This window comes from Harpia harpyja, chromosome 8 (genome assembly GCF_026419915.1).
Source record: "Harpia harpyja isolate bHarHar1 chromosome 8, bHarHar1 primary haplotype, whole genome shotgun sequence".
Lineage (NCBI taxonomy): Eukaryota > Metazoa > Chordata > Aves > Accipitriformes > Accipitridae > Harpia > Harpia harpyja.
The window spans coordinates 4,872,997-4,893,602 of record NC_068947.1 but is presented as its reverse complement, the minus strand read 5'-3'; the positions used below and the strand labels follow the sequence as shown (position 1 = coordinate 4,893,602).

The following is a 20,606-nucleotide window of genomic DNA, read 5'->3' as shown; positions in this document are numbered from 1 at the left end:
ATTAGTTTTCCTCTATAGTGGGAATATCTGCACAATATTACTTTCAGTGTTACAAATAATTTTTACTTGCTAAGTCTGCTTGTAACCTTTATGTCTGGAAGATATTAAAAAATAATTTGTAAATTCACTGATTTCAGACTACCATCAAGTCTGGATATATTTACTACAAAAGAGCTACACTTTAGTCATTCTACACTCACCACTGGAACTGATGAAAGAATTCATTATGAAATACGGTCATTGCAAACATGGACCTTTATTTATCTTATGCTTACATGTGAACTCTAACTTTATCATAACAGAAAAAGAGAGAGAAACATTCTTTAAATCCAAACGATTTAAGTGTTACAAGATCTCATTTTATTACTTCTAGCAGATCAAACCTAAAGTTACTCTGAGGTCTTGTACGACTTCTCCAAGTACTCTACCCTCTTCACACTAGACTATTGATTCATGTGCATCAGCACTTCTATGGAAAACCTGCTCTTTGACATTGCCAGACTCCGTAAGTAACTCGCTCCACCTCACGTCCTACGTTTCCAAGGCAATCTTTCACCAACATACAGGCTGTGTAAAGGAGTATCTGCTGCTTTTGTCCTCCAGTTCCCTCCATGCTCACCAGCTATCAGCTACTTTGTAATGCAATCATGAACTGTTTGGGTCAAACATCCATATATACTTTAATGGACATGAACATTTGAGAATGGATGCTACTAAAAAAAATTATTATTGACCAAAATATTTTTAAAAATATTTAATCCAGATCCCCCTCTCTCTCAGTCTCAGGAAATATACAGATGTAATGACATCCATTAACTGTTTTTCAAGTTATTTACTATCTTGAGGCTCTGGATCTTCATTATTCTTCAGCAACAGTGTTAATAATTAACTATACCATCTCAGTGAGATGGGCAGCATATAATTTACATTTTGAAAAAGAAACAAAAAAACCCACAAAAATGCTAAATGTCATTTTTAGCAGAACAATGATGCATAGTCTTTCCAGTAGTAGTAGGTTATAATTATATATAACATATTTTATATAACTAGTATTAAAAAAAAAAAATGTATAACAGAGACTTCCCTTAGCATCTATTCTCAAGTTTCTGTTTTTATTAGTAGACTTTCAGATTACTAAAATTTGATTAACCCATCTGTGGCTATTGGAAGATACCCTTAAAAACAGGGATAATGCATCTTAATAGCCATAACTGTTTAAAACAATTCTATGTAAGAAACCCTTGCCATAGTGAAAACAGATAAAATTCACAGGCTTCATCAACATAATCCACTCCAAAATTATTTAGAGACATGACTGGAGAAACAGAGGGTTTTCTTTATTTCTTTAAGACTTTAGAGACTGAAAAAACAAGCAAAACAAAATTAAGTCAGAAAGCGGCTTTCCAACAAGAGAATATTGATAGCTTGCCTTCAGGATTCTATAGGCTAATACATTTATTCTTCAATTTCTTCTCCACTTGTTTATCACGCTCCCCTCCCTGCAACTCATCCTGTTCTTTCTTTTTGATTAGAGATACCATTTTTCTTCCAAAAGGATAGGCACAAAATTTTTGATGTTGAAAACCAGTGGGGTAAAGTCCTCAAAATAATCAAGACAGTTTTTAATCTCCCAATCATTCCCTTTATTATTATTACTTCTTTATTTGGTCTTCTTACATTTAAAGCTTTGCATTTTGGTCATGTAGCATAGCTGATTAATTTTCCTTCATATGCCTTGCTAATGAGAACCAGGTACTTTTCCCCTGCCCAAAAAAACCCAAAACAAAACCACACAGAGAAATCTGCAGCCACGTGTATGAGCTGAGAGATATCTTACAAGCTTTCTCCAGTTCTTTTTTTTTTGTTAATGATTCACTGCTTTCAAGATTTTCTCTGGAACAATAATATTACCACTAAAAGTTGTTTAAAAAAAGGCAATCATATAAACAAAAAAAACCCAAAACACACCACACCTGAAAATCTCTTACTAGTGCTTTTGTCTAGGAGCCAGAATTTCAGTAAAATTATTTACTGGACTGCCAAAAAAAAGAATCTGTTAGACATACCGGAAAACTTAAATGAAAACATAAAATTTATTTAAATACATTCTACTTATTTTTCATTGATACTTTTACCACTGGTTTCCCCCTCAATGATTTTGTTTTGCCTACAAGTTTCCAAATGTCCAGCTGACTTGGATCTAAATTTTCTTGAAGTATTTCTCCTCATAGGTATTAAAAAAAAAAAAAAAAAAAAAAACAAACCCCAAAACACAAAACCCCCAAACATTTTTCTCGTTTTAGATTTTTATCACCATGCCATCCTCTTACATTTACCGAATTTTCCATAGCACACATGAACACCTCCTTGATAAAGAATAAAGCCCCAGCCTGAAGACTTGCACCAAAGATGTTTCTCCTTCCTTCCTATATCAGATAAAGAGGAAGGCACGGGGTTTTTTTGTGTTTTGATCAATAGAGGAGAAGCTTGAAGAGAAGAGAAAGAGGGGCAGAGGCCTCTACCTTTCCAATCTTCTGTATGCTGGGGACCACAAAACCTCTTCCTCATTTTTGGTCATACTGGGTGCCTTTGATTTATGAAGGGGGAGGAAAGAGAAGCACGGATCAGAACAAGGACCATGAAAGAACTTCTGAACGCTGCTAGGACTGCTTTGGATCAGTCTTGGTTTGGGGGAAATACTCTAATTGCTGGGGGAAACAAGGGTTGATCGAATTTTTCCGAAGACATCCTGAAAACATAGCACCTTCTTCCCATCTTTACTCATTCCTACCATAGTAGCACCAGAAAGCAGTCAGTAGGCAGGTTCTCTCCTTTCTCTCTGCTGTATTTGTAAATTTTCTGGGTTACAGCACACACCCCCTTTTCAGATTCAACCCTTCTGAAAAAGTCATGCAAGACTTCACCACAGATCATCTCATATTTGATGCTTCTTGGAGTCTGACTAAAGAATCTCAGCTGCTGCTTTTCTTTCCCATTCCTAAAGGAGCATTTGTAATATTTATTTGTGCAGAAACCTTGGAAATGTTAATCTAATTACTGAGAAAGAGTCTTGTTTGTTGAACTGATGGCTTTTAAGTCAGTTTGATGAATTTTGGGAGCCTCAACCACTATTTCGGATTTGCATTTCAGAAGAATTTAGATCATAAGTTAATTCAATCACATTACATTCCTACATTATAGACTCTTCAAATAAGTTTAATATTTTAAAATGTCAGTCTCATGACATAGCACTGAGTACAGAGATATGTCCCTTAACTTTCACATCAGCCAGTGCATTTCCATGTATGTGATGTGAATACACAAATGAAGTTAATTTAGTTTGGGATTCAGTTTAGGACATTTCAGTTCTGTGATCCACTTACATTCATATACCTGTTTGCTATGTCTTAACTCCTACTGTAGCTGTCAGCCTGGCTGATGGAGCCTAGCAAATGGTTTAGCTGAAAAGCTACAAAAAGCTCATTTTATTTACCAAAGAGTGGGTGCGTGGTGGCATGTGGCTTGCCGAAATGTATCCCACATTCAGCCTCCTCCAGATCCAGTGCCATATATGTCATTCCCTTGCAAATGTCTTGGAAATGCTCCTACTGCCTCTAAAATAATATTAGACACCTATCCCTGTGTAACTGAATCAAGTCTTAGCTATATTTTAACGTCAGCTAAATTGCTCTCTGGCCGGAGAACAACAGGAATTAAAGAAGAAAACAATTCTCATGCAGCTATTTAGCATCTAGATGCTTAAACTGAATTTGATGCCAACAACACAGAGGTAAGCATTTGCAGGACAGAGATTCAAAATACAATTTGAAACAAGATGTAAAGAGCAAACTTAAACGATCATGCAAGAGGTAGGAGGCCATATTATTACTAGCTACACAACTTGGTTGTTTTGAATTCTGTTAGAGGAAGCAAAAAAAAAAACCCACCAAACTATAAACAAATTTTGGAGACAAAGAAAAAATTGAAGCCATTGTTTTGAAAATATGTGCAAGTCCTTTTAGTTCTTTGCCTTTGTGTTCCATTTTCTCTAGTGCCTGGAAGAAAATTATCTACCCTTGACTTAACATCTGCTATATGGAATTAATTTTATCTGTATTTTCTACTTCTCCCACATTTGCTAAAAGGGCAACTGATAGGCAACTTTTTCCATATTGTTACAGGGCTTTTGCTCTTTTCCCAAAACGGGTGAAGTTAGCAGGAGAGGGTAAAATGGACAAAATACCGCCTACTCTTTTAACAAGAGAGAAACTGTGTTTCCTACTACAAACAATGCATATTAATGCAACCTGACTACAGGTTAGGACTTTTCCCACTGAAATTACAGCTGCAAAAACAAACATCACAGTCATATTTTACTATTATACTGAAATGAGATCTGAAACATTACTTTTTTGGTCAGAAATACTAATTTAGTTGTGACAAGAAGAACTTTGACAATCAAAGGGCAAGTGAAACTCATTTACTAAAAGCACTCTTAGGGAAAAACAAACAAACCTCTAATAAAATAGTGGAAGCAAAAGTCAGGCTAAGTTATTTGTTACATTGCTGTATTTCAGCAAATATCTCAACAACAAAAGAATTAGTAGTAAAAGAAACTTGGTAACACATAGAAGGCTTTCCTTCAAATAATTCTCTCCTTAAGCATTGTCTATGCCATTCCTGTAAGTTCAGAGCTGTTAGAATGGGATATTAACAACGCCTTCTGCTCAGTCACATACACCAACCTCTTCTTTTACAATATCAACACGTTTCCCCTATTCTATGTAAGTACAGGCATTACTTATTTTTCCCTCAGTATAAATTAATATATCTTTTAATGGAGTCTTACCTAAAACAACTCTCTGGACTAGCTCTTTTAGCACTTAGACTTGCTTACGTCCGGTCCACTAAGACTCTTCACTTAAAATCACAATTACACCCACTGTAAAGATCATATTGCTCTTTTATCTACTCACCACCAAGCTTGCTTGTTTTTCAGTGTCAAGTTCTCACTAAGTCAAGCAAATAGCAAACACATGCTGGAAGTTAGCATTATACATAGCTTATATCAACTTAACCATGAGAAGAGCTACCCTGCACTCACCTGTTTCCCTCTTCAGTATTAGGCATTTGTTTTGTCCTAACACAGGTGAAAGATATTTATCATGTACCATAACGATGCTAATGACAGACAGCTGACCTCCTGCAGGGTCAGAAGGACAGGGGGAATGGTAGATTTATATCACCTGACTTCTAACAAGCATCAACTTCAAGAAAGTCCCAGATCTCATTTATTTCTAAGAACTAGCAATTGCTTTTTCCATCTGTACAGGACACTTAATGTAAGCTCCAGCAACCCAACCTGTATAAATTCCTAATGTTAGCCTGAAGGCTTTTTCTACTCACCAAGGCATCCCTAAGTCACAATGAAAAATTTCATGGATGTCTGGCTAGTCTACCAAGCTTACATTTGAAAAGGAGATGGATCAAACCTTGATCACCATAAGATACATTCCTTGTCAGGGTTACCAGACACTTTCACAGAAGAAAAAGACCTTGGAAAAAGCTCAGACAAGCTTACAAATGGAGTGTAGGAATAATGAAGGCACAGTCAATTGCCTTCCCTGCTGTCTACAAACCAAACCAACACGAAGGAGGGGACCAAGGAAACTCCATCTCCTGCGTGCAATAAATGTTCTCCTGAACTCGCACACCACTTCAAGAGCCTGTCAGAGTTGTTGACTTCTGTGCAAAGACCTGTAACGGTGGTTCGAAGATTTAAATAACCCAAATGGTGCAGACATCTCCATCCTTATTTTTTTTCTGTTTTCCTTTTCCATCCCCTCAGTTTTCTCGCCATATGGCTATGAATGCCTGTTTTCTAAATGCTTACAAAACTACTTTCTTTTTTTTCTTTTTACTTTGTGGGCCAATGCTCTAAACCAGGACTTCCAGGCTTCACTCAAAAGCATCCCAATAAACGCAAATCATGAAAACTTGCAAATCTGCATTCCAAACTACTTTGGAGTAATTTTAAATCTGTTTCTAGTGCTCTTTTTCTGTTAATTACTTTACCACTGTGATGATACTTAGTTAAAGGAATTAATAGAAAAGCAGGCTCTTCTGAGAGTTATTTCTGTGTATTGCTAGCACATTTGGTCTTCCTTTAAGAAAGCTTACTTCTATCCATTGTCAGAATTCTTTGTTACTAACAGAATTAAAATGTAACCAGGGATCCCATCCAGATCTAGGGAACACCATGTTTTTGAACTTGTAAGATAAATTGCTGTAAGGCTTAATTTTCAGATATTTTCTCTTTTTTTGTTGGTTTTGATTTTCATTCAGATTTAACATCTCATTATCTGAACACTTACTCTTTTCTTAAGATAATCATTAGTAAAAACTTTATAAAGAAATAAAAATATTTGTAAGTATATATGGCCAGCGTAAAAGCCCTTCCTACAGTAAGACTGACTTTAAAAATGGCTGGTACCATGAAATGGTAATTCCCATTTGTAAATATGTTTTACATTATTCAAGAGGATGAAGAAATGGTGCTTGCACAAGGTTTATGAAAAATTAATTGTATTTCTTTTTTGCTCACCATTTCCTTCACTAAAGCAACGGTTTCCTTATACATTCTGTATTCAGGATTTCTGATAATGCATTAAACAATAGTGTGTGTACATACTATAACTACACGCAATGTATGGGTTTTAGGAACCAACAGAATGATACATATAGAAATAGATAATCTTCTTAAAATTAATAGAACAAGACTTCATAATATCTGAAAGAACACTGGTAATTCAACAAGTTACTGCACGGGATGGTTAGGCTCCATTGTTTATAAACAAACAAACAAAGGACTGAGGGAATTTTCTCTAAAAATAAATTGCATCTATTCTTATTTTAAACTTCATAGTTATTATCTCTATGTATTTCACAAAATAACTACGTGCTGATAATAATGCATCATTCATATAACTGCAATTATTTTAAGTAGCTATACATAAACAAACAGTAAAATAGTTACATTGGTTAAGCTATAATTGACACGATCTATCAAAACCAGACCTATTAAGCTACAGAAAATCAATATTTTTGTATTTGAAGATGATCAGCACAGGAACACATCCTATCTAACAGAAGAAATTTATGCTATCTAAAATTAAAATGAATTTTCACATCATGAAGATGAAGGAATATTTTTCAGAAATTCACAGCAATCTCAGGTTTCCAATCATGCCTAAGAAGAAAAAAAAAAAAAGTATTGTATATTCTCCTACACTGTGATGCTTTTCAAAGGAAATTTGAAGAGTTTTGGTTGAAAATTTTATAGAGAAAATTAATGTTCTTTTATTTAAAATATCTCTAAGGTATTCTATTTTATTTCTGTCCTAAAAAATGATACACTAACTGAACTATATGGCAGGGAAGTTATGTGATGCAGCAACATAACGTCTGTAGGTGTGGATGCATGTGTATATCCGTGTGTAAACATAAAAACAAAAAACACAACTGCTGTGAAGTTGAGCAGAGATATTTAAAATACAGCTGAGCAGCAAAGATTAAAGCCCACCTTAGAAAATGAGTTAGAAACAGTTACGTTTGAAGCCTCTACCTTCAGATGTGCAAGGCCATAGCAAGGGTAATGAAGCTAAATACAAGACTGGACAAAAATCTGACTCCTTCCATCCTTCCTTCCTTTCTTTCTTTCTTCTTCTTTTTCTCTCTCTCTCTTTCTTTCTTCTTTCTTTCTTTCAGAAGTAAATCCAGAAAACTCTATATGCTTTACCTCTTTGTCTCAAGTGCTAGATTGTGTGTGACTAACAGAAACAGTTAAAGATTCCCAAGCAGATGCTCAGGTTTGTTATTGACTGGGGCTGCAAAGAGATTTGAACTATCTCCATAGTTGCTGTTATTCCCAGTTTGAACCTGGTAGTCAGGTCTGAATTTGAAACTTCAAAGCTGAATATGATTGAACGAACTATAGGCAGTATTTTCATGGCTGTTAAGTACCTAATGAATTTATTTTAAGTGTGTTAAAGTTGGAGAAGGTTTTTGATCTGTAATGTAATTTATAATGCATTATTTAAACTCCTATTGTTACCTGGTTTTGTCGGGATCCTATGCTTACTTTATAGCCACTCTCATGTTTCTGAACAAGACTTGGTTGCTTGTATGTATTTTTCTCCACTAAATATTTCAGCTTACCAAAGCAATTCATGTTTGTAAACATCCAAACACATAAGTCTGCACAAAGACTCAACTACAGAAAAGTAAAGGGGCTGCTACCACCATCATTATTAAGGGCAAATGGAGGACAAAGTAAGATGTTACATGTTTTAAGTCCAAACTGATTTCTACAAGGGAAAATATATTATCTCTAGCTCTAAAGTGAGAATTTCTAGTTACAGATGTAAAAGCAACCTGATTTTAAAACATGAGTTTAAAAACAACAAGGTCGTTAGTTAGTGTGAGCGTGTTCAGATTCAGAAAGATGTCTGAATTGCTACTTATACTGTATGCAGTAATAAAGATGATTTCTAAACACTATTTAACTGAGATACCGATGCAAAACTCTGGCTGAATGTATCATAAAACCCTATTTTGTCTTTTGCAATACAACTCATTGTAGCACTTTACCATAAATCCCAGCCCAGCCTTCCTCTCAGGCTCCATTGACCTGAGCTGATGTTAGGTTGGGCCATTACTGGAGATACTGTAATAGAAGTTTCCAGGCAGGGAAGGAAAAGATGAAAACATGAAGGAAATGTCAGTTTAACAGGAACAATATTTCAGCTTTTTTGTAACATTGAAGGGGGCAGAAAGTTTGTCAGAAACTACTTAGTACTTACTGTTATCCCAGGTGTATATATACACATTATTTCTGGGAGCTTGAGTTGAATATATATATTAACTCTTTGTACAGCTTATCTAGTTATATTTACTGCCCATATATGATAAACAAGAAGCAACCAGGTGATGTGACATCTACTGAAAGACTTAATAATGTATATCTTTTGCTTCCTTAAAATTGCAGCATACAGAAATTGCAGCAGAATGGGACAGTGCTGTACCTGAAACAAATTACATATTATTTTCTTCCTTGAAAGCAGAGTATAAGCCCATAGATTTTCTACCAATCAGCTCATGGTCCCTGTTTTGACGGTAGTAAGCTGAAAGGTATTTCTAGGTGCCTATCTCCTCTTCTCTAGCTATAGGTGTGCAGCAGTGCCTTGATAATAAGGCTCAGTCTTGATTTTCTCAATTCCTTTATGGCAGCCAGCTTCCGTAGGAAGAAAAGCAGGGATAAGAAATTAAAGGTGAGAATATTGTGAACACTACTGAACAAGGATGAAGGTCGTTTCTTTGCTTCTGAAGGAAAAAGAGCCAGCCTTCACTACTATCCCTAGGTTAATTCCACTGAAAACATGAACTTTTCTACCTAATAAAACTCCATGTTTCTACTGTAATGTAGTCACTGTAGAAATTAGTTTGGTCCACTACAGTCTGCTCCAGCATGTTGTTCTCTACATATCCCGTGTAATGGATATATTTCTCTTCCTTACTGTTGGCACAGGTAGCAAAGGCACAGAACTGTGCAGAAAGGAGCTTCCGAGCAGAGAAAATATTAAGTACTGGACTGTTCCACCCCTTCGAGTAAGTTTGAAATAAAACTAGGCAGAGCCATTTATTCAAAGCACAGTTCTGCTTTTGCTCATTTACCCTTTACTGCCTGCCCTCATTACCTCGCAGGTCCATCTCTTCTCCCTGCTCTCCTACTCAAGTTACTGCAAGCATCGCACTCAACAGAAGTTTGCTACTAGGTAATTTTAAGCTTCTTAACTGAGCTTCTCAGTTGTGTCTTCAAAACTAAAATAGCTTATAACATCATTCTGAAGGCGTTTAAAGCCCTTGTCATTAAAATAAACAAAAACTTCAAATCTGTAAGAAAAATTTCCTAAATCCCATCCCTGCAAGCTTCACTTTGTTCCTTGAAAGAAATTACAGTTCTTGTTCACTAATCTTTCTCCAGATTCTCTGGTATAATCTACCAGTAGCCAAGCTTAAAGTGACAGTGGGGCCGAGTATTCTGATTTCAGTGATGAGACTGAAGAGCAGTAAAGAGCAGTAGACAGCTATTTTATGTGAGAGGTTTTTCTAGCTATTTCTGTAGCAATAACTTTGGAAGTACAGAGAGAGTACATAATTTTGCCAGATGGCATCAGTTCAGCCTCTTATATTTTTCTTTGTCAGATAATCACTTTATAACGTAAGAATCTGAAGGAACGAGGAAAAAAAGGGAACCATTATATTGCTGAGTAATTAATTTTATATATTTCAGATTAAAATATCAAATACATGCTTATCTCAGGAACATAAAGTATTAAGTTTTAAACTTGATTCCAAATGGGCATTCAAAACTATTTGAAAGTAACCTTTGACTGTATGCACAAAACAAAAAAATATATTTCTCTGATACTGAAATGAGGATTGTGACTTCTACCAATAAGCGTCTTGATCATACCGTTGAAAGGTTCCATCCAACAAATCTAAAACTGAAACACTGATAGAAGACCAAGCACAGACTCCTTAGTACCAACCCTTAAACAAATACTTGCTTATTCTAGTGGGTCTCCTCAAGGTGAAAGGCTTTGTACCTGTTCATAAGAGTATTCAGGATCACAAACTAATTAGTACTGTATTTTTTAAAATCTGTCATCAATCTACACATATAAGCACTGACAACTGGAAATTAAGCATGTGCTAAGAAAGCAGTATGTAGCTCAAAGTAGATTAGAACATGCCCTTACCCACCTCCAGATTAAAATCCATTTAGAAAAAGCATGAATAAAAGTTGACATGATAAAGACATTTTAAAGTAGGTCTGATTAGCTAAATTCAGCATTAACTTATACTTGCTGAAAAGTGCAATATCAGCTATTTAAGGTTTTCTTTATCTAAATAGAGGGGATTCATTATGGCATTTTAAATACTACTATGGAATAATTGACAAAACTGTTGTCATTTTCGTGGCTACTATTACACACTTAGCTGAAAAAATATTAATTTAAACATAACTAAATACTCTCCTTAAGTAGCTTAATGTGTAGGTTTTTTGTGGTTTTCTTTTAAAGAAAACCATCATCATCATCATCATCACCACGCTGAAAGTGCTACAAAATGTCTCACAGGTTATGTAAAGAGCTCAAAGAATAAATGTTTTTAAAAACACATCATCTGGTAAAAATCTCCTTCACCATGCACAACCCAGACAGCATTCCTTGCCTCCTCCCTCTCCCCACCAAAAAAACCCCCCAAAAACCCGCTAGACACTAAACATCTCCAGGTGCTGGTAAAACAATTTCCTTATTTTCTTTGCAACATTGGAATAGCTTCATCGTGCGTTCCTTTTCCAGCCACTCAGCCTTACTCTTTCTGACTCTTTCTATTGTGTTTGAGTAGTAAGACCTTTTTTATAGATACGCATACAGAGAGGAACACTGCTTCATCTGTTCAACTAACTGCAAAACCCAACTTTTTCAAACCTTTGAACAATTGGTAGCGACTCTTCTCTGTACTTTCTATGTACGAATTCTAATTTGCGTCATTTCGCATCTAGTGAAAATCTAGTATAAGGCTGTGAGACAATATGAAAGTGCCTAGATGATCTTTTTGACTGCAAAGGGCTGGAAACAACATCTCAGTGCAAACCATTTTAAAGATGCAAAAAGAAGCTGAACACCTGTTCCAGAAAGCAGGAAGCAGAATCTAGTCCAATTTATGGTGATGAAGCTCGGTGCATCGGAAGGTTAAATACCTTTGGAAGATATCTGGCACTCAGCCTCTATTATCAGGTTAGGCCAGATGTGTTTCTAGAGGATGTATGTCTGTAAAAATGCTGAAATTTCACCTTCCATTTTCCTTGATGCAACTACTTTATATCAAATAACAATTTTTTACAGAAAAAAAATGAATTAAATGAAACCATCTAATAAAATCCATATAAAATTAAATCTGAATGTGAATAAGAAACTTTTTACGCTAGGATGGTGATTGTAGGAGTTAAGCCAGAATCAGAAGGAGGAACACATGACTTATGCACCCAGTCCCACCCATCTTATAAATTTTAGATTTTGCTATAAATGACTTAAATTTACACACAAAAAATTATTTAAAATGTTCAAGACACTCAATAGTAATTTCTACTTAAGCATGAAACACTTCAGGGAAGGGAATACCAGGAGGAGAAGGAAAAGGAACACACTCAGAAAACATTTCTCTTTGGCACAAAAGTCTCACTCTTAAGAGCCTCGTTTCATATCTGGTTAACTAAAATGCAGTATATTAAAATATAGTACCTTATAACACACGCATAAAGCCCGCTGTCTTGTACCACTGTCGGTCGGAACCAAATGGAGTCTTCTTCTTTGCTCATTCTAGTTCCATCAAAAGCTATAGGTTCCTCAAAATCTCCGGGTCCAGAGCTTTTGTACCACATCAAACTAAGTCCAGCACTTTGGGCTAGGGAGTAATTAGCTCTAATATATCCATAAAAGAGTGCACATTTTATACGAACAGGTTCTCCCACTAGAACTTGATATTTCTTGTAATCCACAGACCAGTCAGTGCATCCATCAGCTAAAAGAGAAGAGAAAATGACAAAAGATTATCAAAGGCTTCCGAGAGCACTATTCACACAGCAACCGTTATTGTGGGAAAGCATTGCATTTGAGAAAAGGTCCATTGAGTGACTAGCAGTACTCTTTTGATCCCTGAAAAATTAACTGCATTTTCACACCGTTAATGTCTGTACTTGTCTGTGCAGAAGAGAGTTATTATGAAATTTTTGTGTTAAATGTTGATGATTTCTGAGATAACTGAGCAATTGCTCTTTTTTCTTTTGTGGAACTCCAGCATGACCAGTTATAAAATACTGGAGTGAAATCAGTGCAACAGAGAGGCCATGTGGTACACGGGGTGTCATAATCTGTGAACTGCATCAATCAAATACCTCCAGGGTAACCATGTAAATGAAAGAAGGTATTACTCAGTGTCAGAAGACATTAGGACAAGGAACTGTGGCCTGAACCAAAAAGTGTGAAACTTCGGGTTACATTTGGAGAAGGAACTGTCTTAACAAGAAGAGCAAATGTGCAAAATGATACTGCCAGGAAAATTACTGTCAGTATTTTTAATGGATTATTCAAGAACGACTTAAGCAGATCTTACTTGAAATTCCTGACTTTCTAGAAGTACATTACAAATTAATTTAAATTATTAATGTTTTTATTTTCCCCTATTGTGATTAGCAATAATTCTAGAATAATTTTTGTATTCTTCACCTGTTGAATAATGTCAGCCACTACCAATACTGTCCCACAATAACTGTTCATCAGAAAGCAACACTAGATTTTTTTTACTTTCTCAACCCCAGCAACATAACCAAACCCGAAACACAAAAACCCCACCCAACCTCCCTCCCTCTTCCCCATTATTTTTAGTTAAGAATACCAAAACAACAAAAGGAGAACTGATACCTTCTACAATGGCTTGCTTAGCAAAAGCTTATGGGTTTTTTTCTTAAGGAATTTCCACCATGGAAATTCACCATTAGGTTCATTCACTTAAAAATTTGGTGTCCAGCCTCAGCTAGTTAATCAGGCCCCTGATCCAGTCAGTAGAAAGCAACCAGTACATCCAAAGGCCAATTTTTTTCCATCTTAAAATGAATAGCTATGACTCATATAAATATTTGGTCTTTGAATTTTCCACTTCTTTTTATTAACATTAAAAGAGCTTGGACAGCTAGCTAGCTTAGAAAATCGACTTTTGCAAAGCTAAAGTCACATCAAATGCCTCTCACCCTAGAGCTGGTTGAATACTGACTTTAATGGAGAATTCAAGCTACTGTGCAAGATAAAGCAGTATTCGTACTTTAAACACAGACAATGTTTTCATCTCTTATTTGGGAGAATAGGATGCCAGTTAGTGCTTTTTGAAATTTAAATTTGGATAATACCACAGTACCTGTTATACATAGCAAAATAAGAAAGACACAAACATCTCCACACATCACTGTGTAAGTAATAACCTAAGTTGATACAACATTGAAAGATGGACAAAAAAACAAATAAAAATATTAGAATCAATTTGCATTGTGAACAGAATTCACATAGAGAAATATTTCATATATCTTTGGATTGTCTCCTCCTGCCTTTACTTTTAAGACCAGAAAGGGACAATAATATGTCCCTGTTCCAATTTTCCTACTCAACAGTCCCTAAAAATTAGCAACCTTTACAAGACCCTAATACAACATAGATATACTCTTGCAGAAATTGAAGTGAATGGTGACAAGGCTACGCTATTAGCTTCCCCATAGGCATTAAGAAACTAACTTCCATTTATATCAGAATTCATTTACATCTTTGATCATTTCATTTTTTACCTTTCTGAAAGAGCATTCTCTCTCTGATCTGATTCCGTTTCTCTCTGCTTCTAAATCCCCATGCCAAAAAATGAATTAACAGGCACCTCTAAGCAGTGTTAATTCCATTATGTAAGTTACCAGGTAATAGCTTCTTCATCATACTTTATTATCAAATTGTAATCTTGCCTTTCACTGCCTAATTAAGTTAGTATACTTTGGTTTCTATTATTAGTCTGCTAGTCATGTTTTCTCTCTCAGGATATTCAGTTCTAATGGTTCCCAGTTCCTTGAGCTTGATGAATCCATGAGAACATATCATATAATAACACCAACTCTATTTCAAGCCTTCATATTGAATGAAGGATTAACTATGCAAAGCAGATATCCTTGACTTCATTTCAGCATGCTATTCCTCATAAAAAAGTGGTAAGGATCACCTGCAGTCTAGTTTAGTAGGCTTAGGCAAGCATGTTAGCAAGTATTCTATATTCATATGCTAAACCAGAGAGAACTTTATCAAACTTTTGAAAATTAACATTATCAAAGTTCAGTTCCTGAGTCTTAAGGAGAATGTTAACAATAGATTGAATATGTAGGCTTTGTATTTACATTAATGCTCTGTGAAATAGTTACTCCAAATATATAAATTGGATGACATTTCTATGGAAAGAGAATACAAATCGAACACTCCTAAATGCCTAGAATCATCTAAAGTTTCACATTAAGGCTTCATATCACAAAGTACAACCAACATTACATTTTAAGGTAACTATTTACTGAACTATTTGATCATTTGTTGGCACTAACCGCATCAACATGTCCCACCAGATAGCTTAAGAAAATATCAACTCAAGCAAATACGAATACTGGCATGCTCAAAATATTATGGATTGGTATGTTTTATCTAGTGGTGTATTCCAGGGGTGAACACCGGGCCCAGCCCTGTTTACCATCTTCAGTAATGATCTGGATGATGAGGCAGAGTACGTTCAGCAAGTTTGCTGATGATACAAAACTGAAAGGAGAGGCTGATACACCAGAGGGTCATGCTGCCATCCAAAGGGTCCTCAACAGGCTGGAGAAATGGCCTCACAAGAACCTCATCACATCCAACAAGGAGAATTGCAAAGCCCTGCACCTGGGGAGGAACGACCCCAGGCACCAAGATGTGCTGGGGGACACCCAGCTGGAAAGCAGCTTGGCAGAAAAGGACCTGTAGTTCTGGTGGATGCCAAGTTGAACATGAACCAGCAATGTGTCTTTGCAGCAAAAAAGGTATGCTGAGCTGCATTAGGCAAAGTAATGCCAGCAGGTCGAGGGAGGTGACCCTTCCCCTCTACTCAGCACTGGTGAGGCCACACCTGGAGTTCTGAGTCCAGTTGTGGGCTCCCCAGTACAAGAGAGGCATGGACAGGCTGGGGAGAGTCCAATGAAGATGCACAGAGATGATTAAGAGATTGGAGCATCTCTCCTGTGAGCACAGGCTGAGAGCTGGGACTGTTTACCCTGGAGAAGAGAAGGCGCAGGGGGATCTCATCAACGTATATACATATCTGAAGGGAGGGTGCAAAGAGGATGGAGCCAGGCTCTTTCCACTGGTGCCCGGTGACTGGAAAAAGAGACAGTGGACACGAACTGAAACACAGGAGGCTCTTTCTGAACATTAGGAACCACTTTTTTTACTGTAAGGGCGACTGAGAGTTGGCACAGATTTCCTAGGGAGGTTGTGGAGTCTCCATCCTCGGACATACTCAAAAGCCAGCTAGACAGGGTGCTGGACAACCATTTCTTGGTGGCCCTGCTTGAGCAGGGGGTTTGGACCAGGTGACATCAGAGGTCCCTTCCAACCTCAGCTGGTTTGTGATTCAGTGATTTATTACAGTTACATTCAATGATAATCTTAAGAAAACATATCCTCTTCTCAGTGTGGTCTTTCAATGAAGCGAACATGAGTGTTTCTCTTCCTGCTTACAGAAATATTACACCAGTTAAACTCTGCCAACACTGACATTCGAGTCACTTAGAACTGTATTAACCTTATTACAGCCGGAAGCTTTAATACCTTAAAAATCTTCCAGAAAATACCTCTCACTACTGCTCAGCCAATGTGCCTTCACCTATGAGAAGGTGCTAATGCAATTTTGACAGATGTAATATAAGTTCATCATTCTCATCATAAGACACAGACACTCTTCTGTGATATTTTGTGATAACAGTGATATTTCAGGAGATAACTGTCTATCTGTGCTTAAAATGCTCCTATTCCCCTGTAACTGAGGAGTATAAACAGAGGCTTAAAACCAAATAATGGAAAGAAAAATAGACTGTCATGTCCTTAAAAATGAGATTACTGTGAACACTCAGACAGATGATAGCGTGCATGCACAGTGACTGACACTTCCTATGTGCACTCTGCACGTGGCGAGTAGAGCACACGTGCATTCTTCAGTCTAGGAAAACTTGGATGTATCAGAAACCTAATTAAAATCCTGATTTCCAAATTCCTTGAAGCATGTAAAGATACATTTTCAGAGACCCAAAGACTAATTGTACTCATGATGCCTTTTACATTCATAGAAATCTTTAGATTTTTCTCTTGACATTGTCAGCTTAAAAATGTTACATATTTGCATGTTAAACACTTGTGTTATTCCCTTCATAAATAGGGACAGAAAAGACCAAAGGCTTAATGTTCATTCAGACTTGTTAATATTAAACAGATTGAGGGATTTCTGTTCAGGTTTGTATTCTAACTGTGGTCCATTTCTATTTTGACTGGATTTTCTTTCTTTTCTTTGTGTATAAGTAGGGCATTGACCAAAGAAAATATCTAACATTTCCCTTCTTAGCTATGGCTGCTACCGACACACAATCAACACCTACTTTTATGCTGGTTCAAAACAACTGTGGGAAAAAAAATACACTCAAGACTTTTCAGTGTTTTTATTTCTATCGTCACATCATCAAGCAGTCAATCATCTTTATTTTATTTTATAAATTGGAAAGTACTTGAATAATTCAACAGCTTTGAAATTTCAGAACTGCCTTCAAATGAACGGTTGTAGTCCCTGATCTCTATTTTAATATGCTGCCAGTTATTGCTACACATAATAGCACAATACAGGGTCCGGGATGAATATCATTCACTCGGTTATTTCCTTGAGTGATTTCAGGGTATGAAATAAACCACACTACATCACTGTCCTAATAATGAGATCATTCTGCTGGATAAACAAGCTTCTTGCAGGCTGTACCTGCTGATAGGATCCAGCACACAGAATATTTAACATTACTGAAAAGGTCTTCCCCTTCATTTTTCAGGATCATATGTATCATTTTCAAGGCAAAATTCAGTGCTGAAAAGGAGAAAAAAATAAAGCTAATAACTCCTGGGTCCACTGCTACAGCCTGGCTTCGTTCAAAAGCTTCAATTCAATTTGTAGGCTTCAGAGTTAGTAGAAGTGTTCAAGTTTCCAAAACATTGGTGGAAATCTGAATTCCAGACATCTAGAGAAATTCAGGTCTGACAGGTGAAAACAGTTCTCCTAAAACATTTATAACATTAACAGCAAATTCTTCTAAATTTATTGCACTTAATAATATTTAATAAAATAAAAATTAACAGGTTGATTTTTTTCCTGCTTATCTGTTTGTAGTTCTGTTCTTAACATCATTTCCTACAGAGAGGTTTATGCAATGTCACTGTGCGTTCTATTTATTTGTCAGCCACTTCGGGATTTTTGAACACATTACACATTTGCAACCAAATCTGACAAAGAAGTGATCTCATAAGCTGTGAAAAATGTATAAGTAAGGGAGACAGCACCAGGTCTTGTTCCTAAAGCTGGGAACTTGTCAAGGAGGGCACTGGCGGATGCCGAAATAAGAAAGTAGTATGTAGGGAGAGTAAATATCATGGGTAGAGAAAGCAAACAAAGGATATTGTAGCAGTGCAGCTAAGATTTTTGGGCAGGGTGGAGAAGTATGGGGCATAATCTGTCAAGAAAACAGGCTTCCCTTAACCGGCTGTTCATAAAACAACTTTTCAAAAAGTTTATCAAGTGATGCCTAAGACTCGAGGTTACTTTCTTTACAACAATTTTCACAACAATATTTTACCATCAAAATCGCAGTCTGTTCTGGATTATCTCTTTTCACCCTGGTTGTTTCTTTTTGCTTGTCGCTTAGACTAGCTAGCATTAGAAAAAGAAAAAAAATCAAGATTTTATACTTTATAGCACAATTATTACAGTGCCTGAGCCAAATAACTCTATGCAACATAAAACATGGTATTCTAGCATCTATTTTTGGTTTGTGTATCCTTTTATTTGCTATAAAAATGAACTCTGACAGGAATGAAGAAGCAGAGCTTAGAAATGCAACACACTATGGAGATGAGAAAGAGAACACGGTCAGTTCTATTCTTAGACCACTTAGATTTTGTACTTTCAAAAAAGTATCAGTATAAAATTGGAAACATGAAAAAATATGGATTTACCATTACTACTGTTTTCAAATGACCACGTCAAGTATTTTTTATACACGATTAAATTTCCTTTTGCACTAAGACTGCTATTACAGCTTTGCACATTACTATGCTGCACTTCTGTTTGAGATAGCATTTTCATTTTGAAATGCCATTTTTCATTCTCCTGAAAACTCTTACAAAAATTATGTTGTAGGCTAAAAACTTACATATTTCATTCTCAGTCTAGAAGTGTGTAGTGGCTGGTATCAGGGGGTGCCAGTAAGGGAAAGAGATGTTGAAGGACATTTGAGGGAGACAGAAAAATTATTTTGGATACCATCACCTGCTAAAGAAGTTAGCTCCTAAAAATTGCAATTGTCCCAGCCCCACCTGAGAGAAGTTTTAAAAGTGGCAGATTTCATAGTTGAGGAATCTTGGCAAATGCACTAGCCCACAGCAAGAGGAGTAATGGAAAAAGAAAGCTATGGTTCACCATAAATTGAAAAATAAAAATGCTGTATTTCTTGGCTTCAGAATACTGCACTAACAAGAAACAGAGTACATATGCCTAGATAATGGACTACTTGCAGGCAGAATAAGTGTGAAAATACCTTTATGTCTATCGGGGGGAAGTTTTTATGTCATTCTCTCTTTTACCTAAACCAAGCCAAATTAAATAGTATTTTTGTCTGAATTAACACTAATCCTTTAATTATCACTATTATGTTGTAGTAAAAGTTAAACCATGAAAAGTTATTTTTAAGAAAAAAAACAGAATAAATATACTATGTAAGACAAAGCAACCAAAGGAAGAACAAATGCATGTTGAAATTCTTAAGTTCCTACTCTAAAACAAGAATTCTTCCCTGACGCTCATTTAGTCCCTCTCGCTTCTTCCAAACCCTTCTTTTCTGGTTCACCATGTCATATAAAATAGGAGGCTTAGTAAACACACCTTTAAAGGTAGCCTAGCCCATACCGACCTACCAGGTTCTGGTGGGTTGACCCCAGCCAAGCACCCACACCGCTTCTCAATCACTAAGCCCCCCACGCAACAGGACAGGGGAGAGACTAGGAAGAGCGAAAGCGAGAAAATTTATTGGTCAAAGATAGTTTAAGAAGTGAAGGAAAGAGAAGAAAACCACTCAAGCGATGCAAAGGCACTCACCACCTCCCACAAGCAGACCGATGCTCAGCTAGTCTCTGGAACTCTGGAACTGCAAACGACTAAAACAAAGAGTAACCCAACCTGAAAAGAAACTACCATGGGAAGCGGTTACACTAATTTCTAAAAATTGAACAAGCACATGTAAGGACGTCTTTTAGAAAGATTTCCAAGAAAAGAGAATCTCTGGGCCATACTGGTGTATCATGTTGTATAGCAGATAGCAAATTATTCAATCCCTTCCATAATCTCTTATTGTTGAAACTGCTTCTGAAAATACGTGCTGTTCTCCAGTAGCTTCATTTTGGAGATTACGAGGAAGATCAAGGATTTCTTCATGTTGGAATTTCAGTAGCACTTGAGTAGCAGCTGCACTTTATACCTTTAGATTTTTTTCCTACAAAGAACACAACTGCTGAATATCACAAACAAGTTGCTGAATATCAGCTGAACTGTGATAACTAAATATGTGAAGACTCTCCACTTGGAGTAAATATGAGAAAATTCAGCAGATTAGTTCATAATACAAGAGG

The 20,606-nt window shown here is 36.4% G+C and overlaps 1 protein-coding gene across 1 annotated transcript in view; it reads right to left on the bottom strand.

The window, feature by feature from the left end:
- IL1RAPL1 (interleukin 1 receptor accessory protein like 1) overlaps positions 1–20,606 on the bottom strand; it is a 750,372-nt gene that overhangs the window by 332,498 nt on the left and 397,268 nt on the right. The window contains exon 3 of the mRNA XM_052794856.1: positions 12,369–12,648. Coding sequence (XP_052650816.1) covers positions 12,369–12,648 — 280 coding nt within the window. The remainder of the gene's footprint in view (positions 1–12,368; positions 12,649–20,606) is intronic.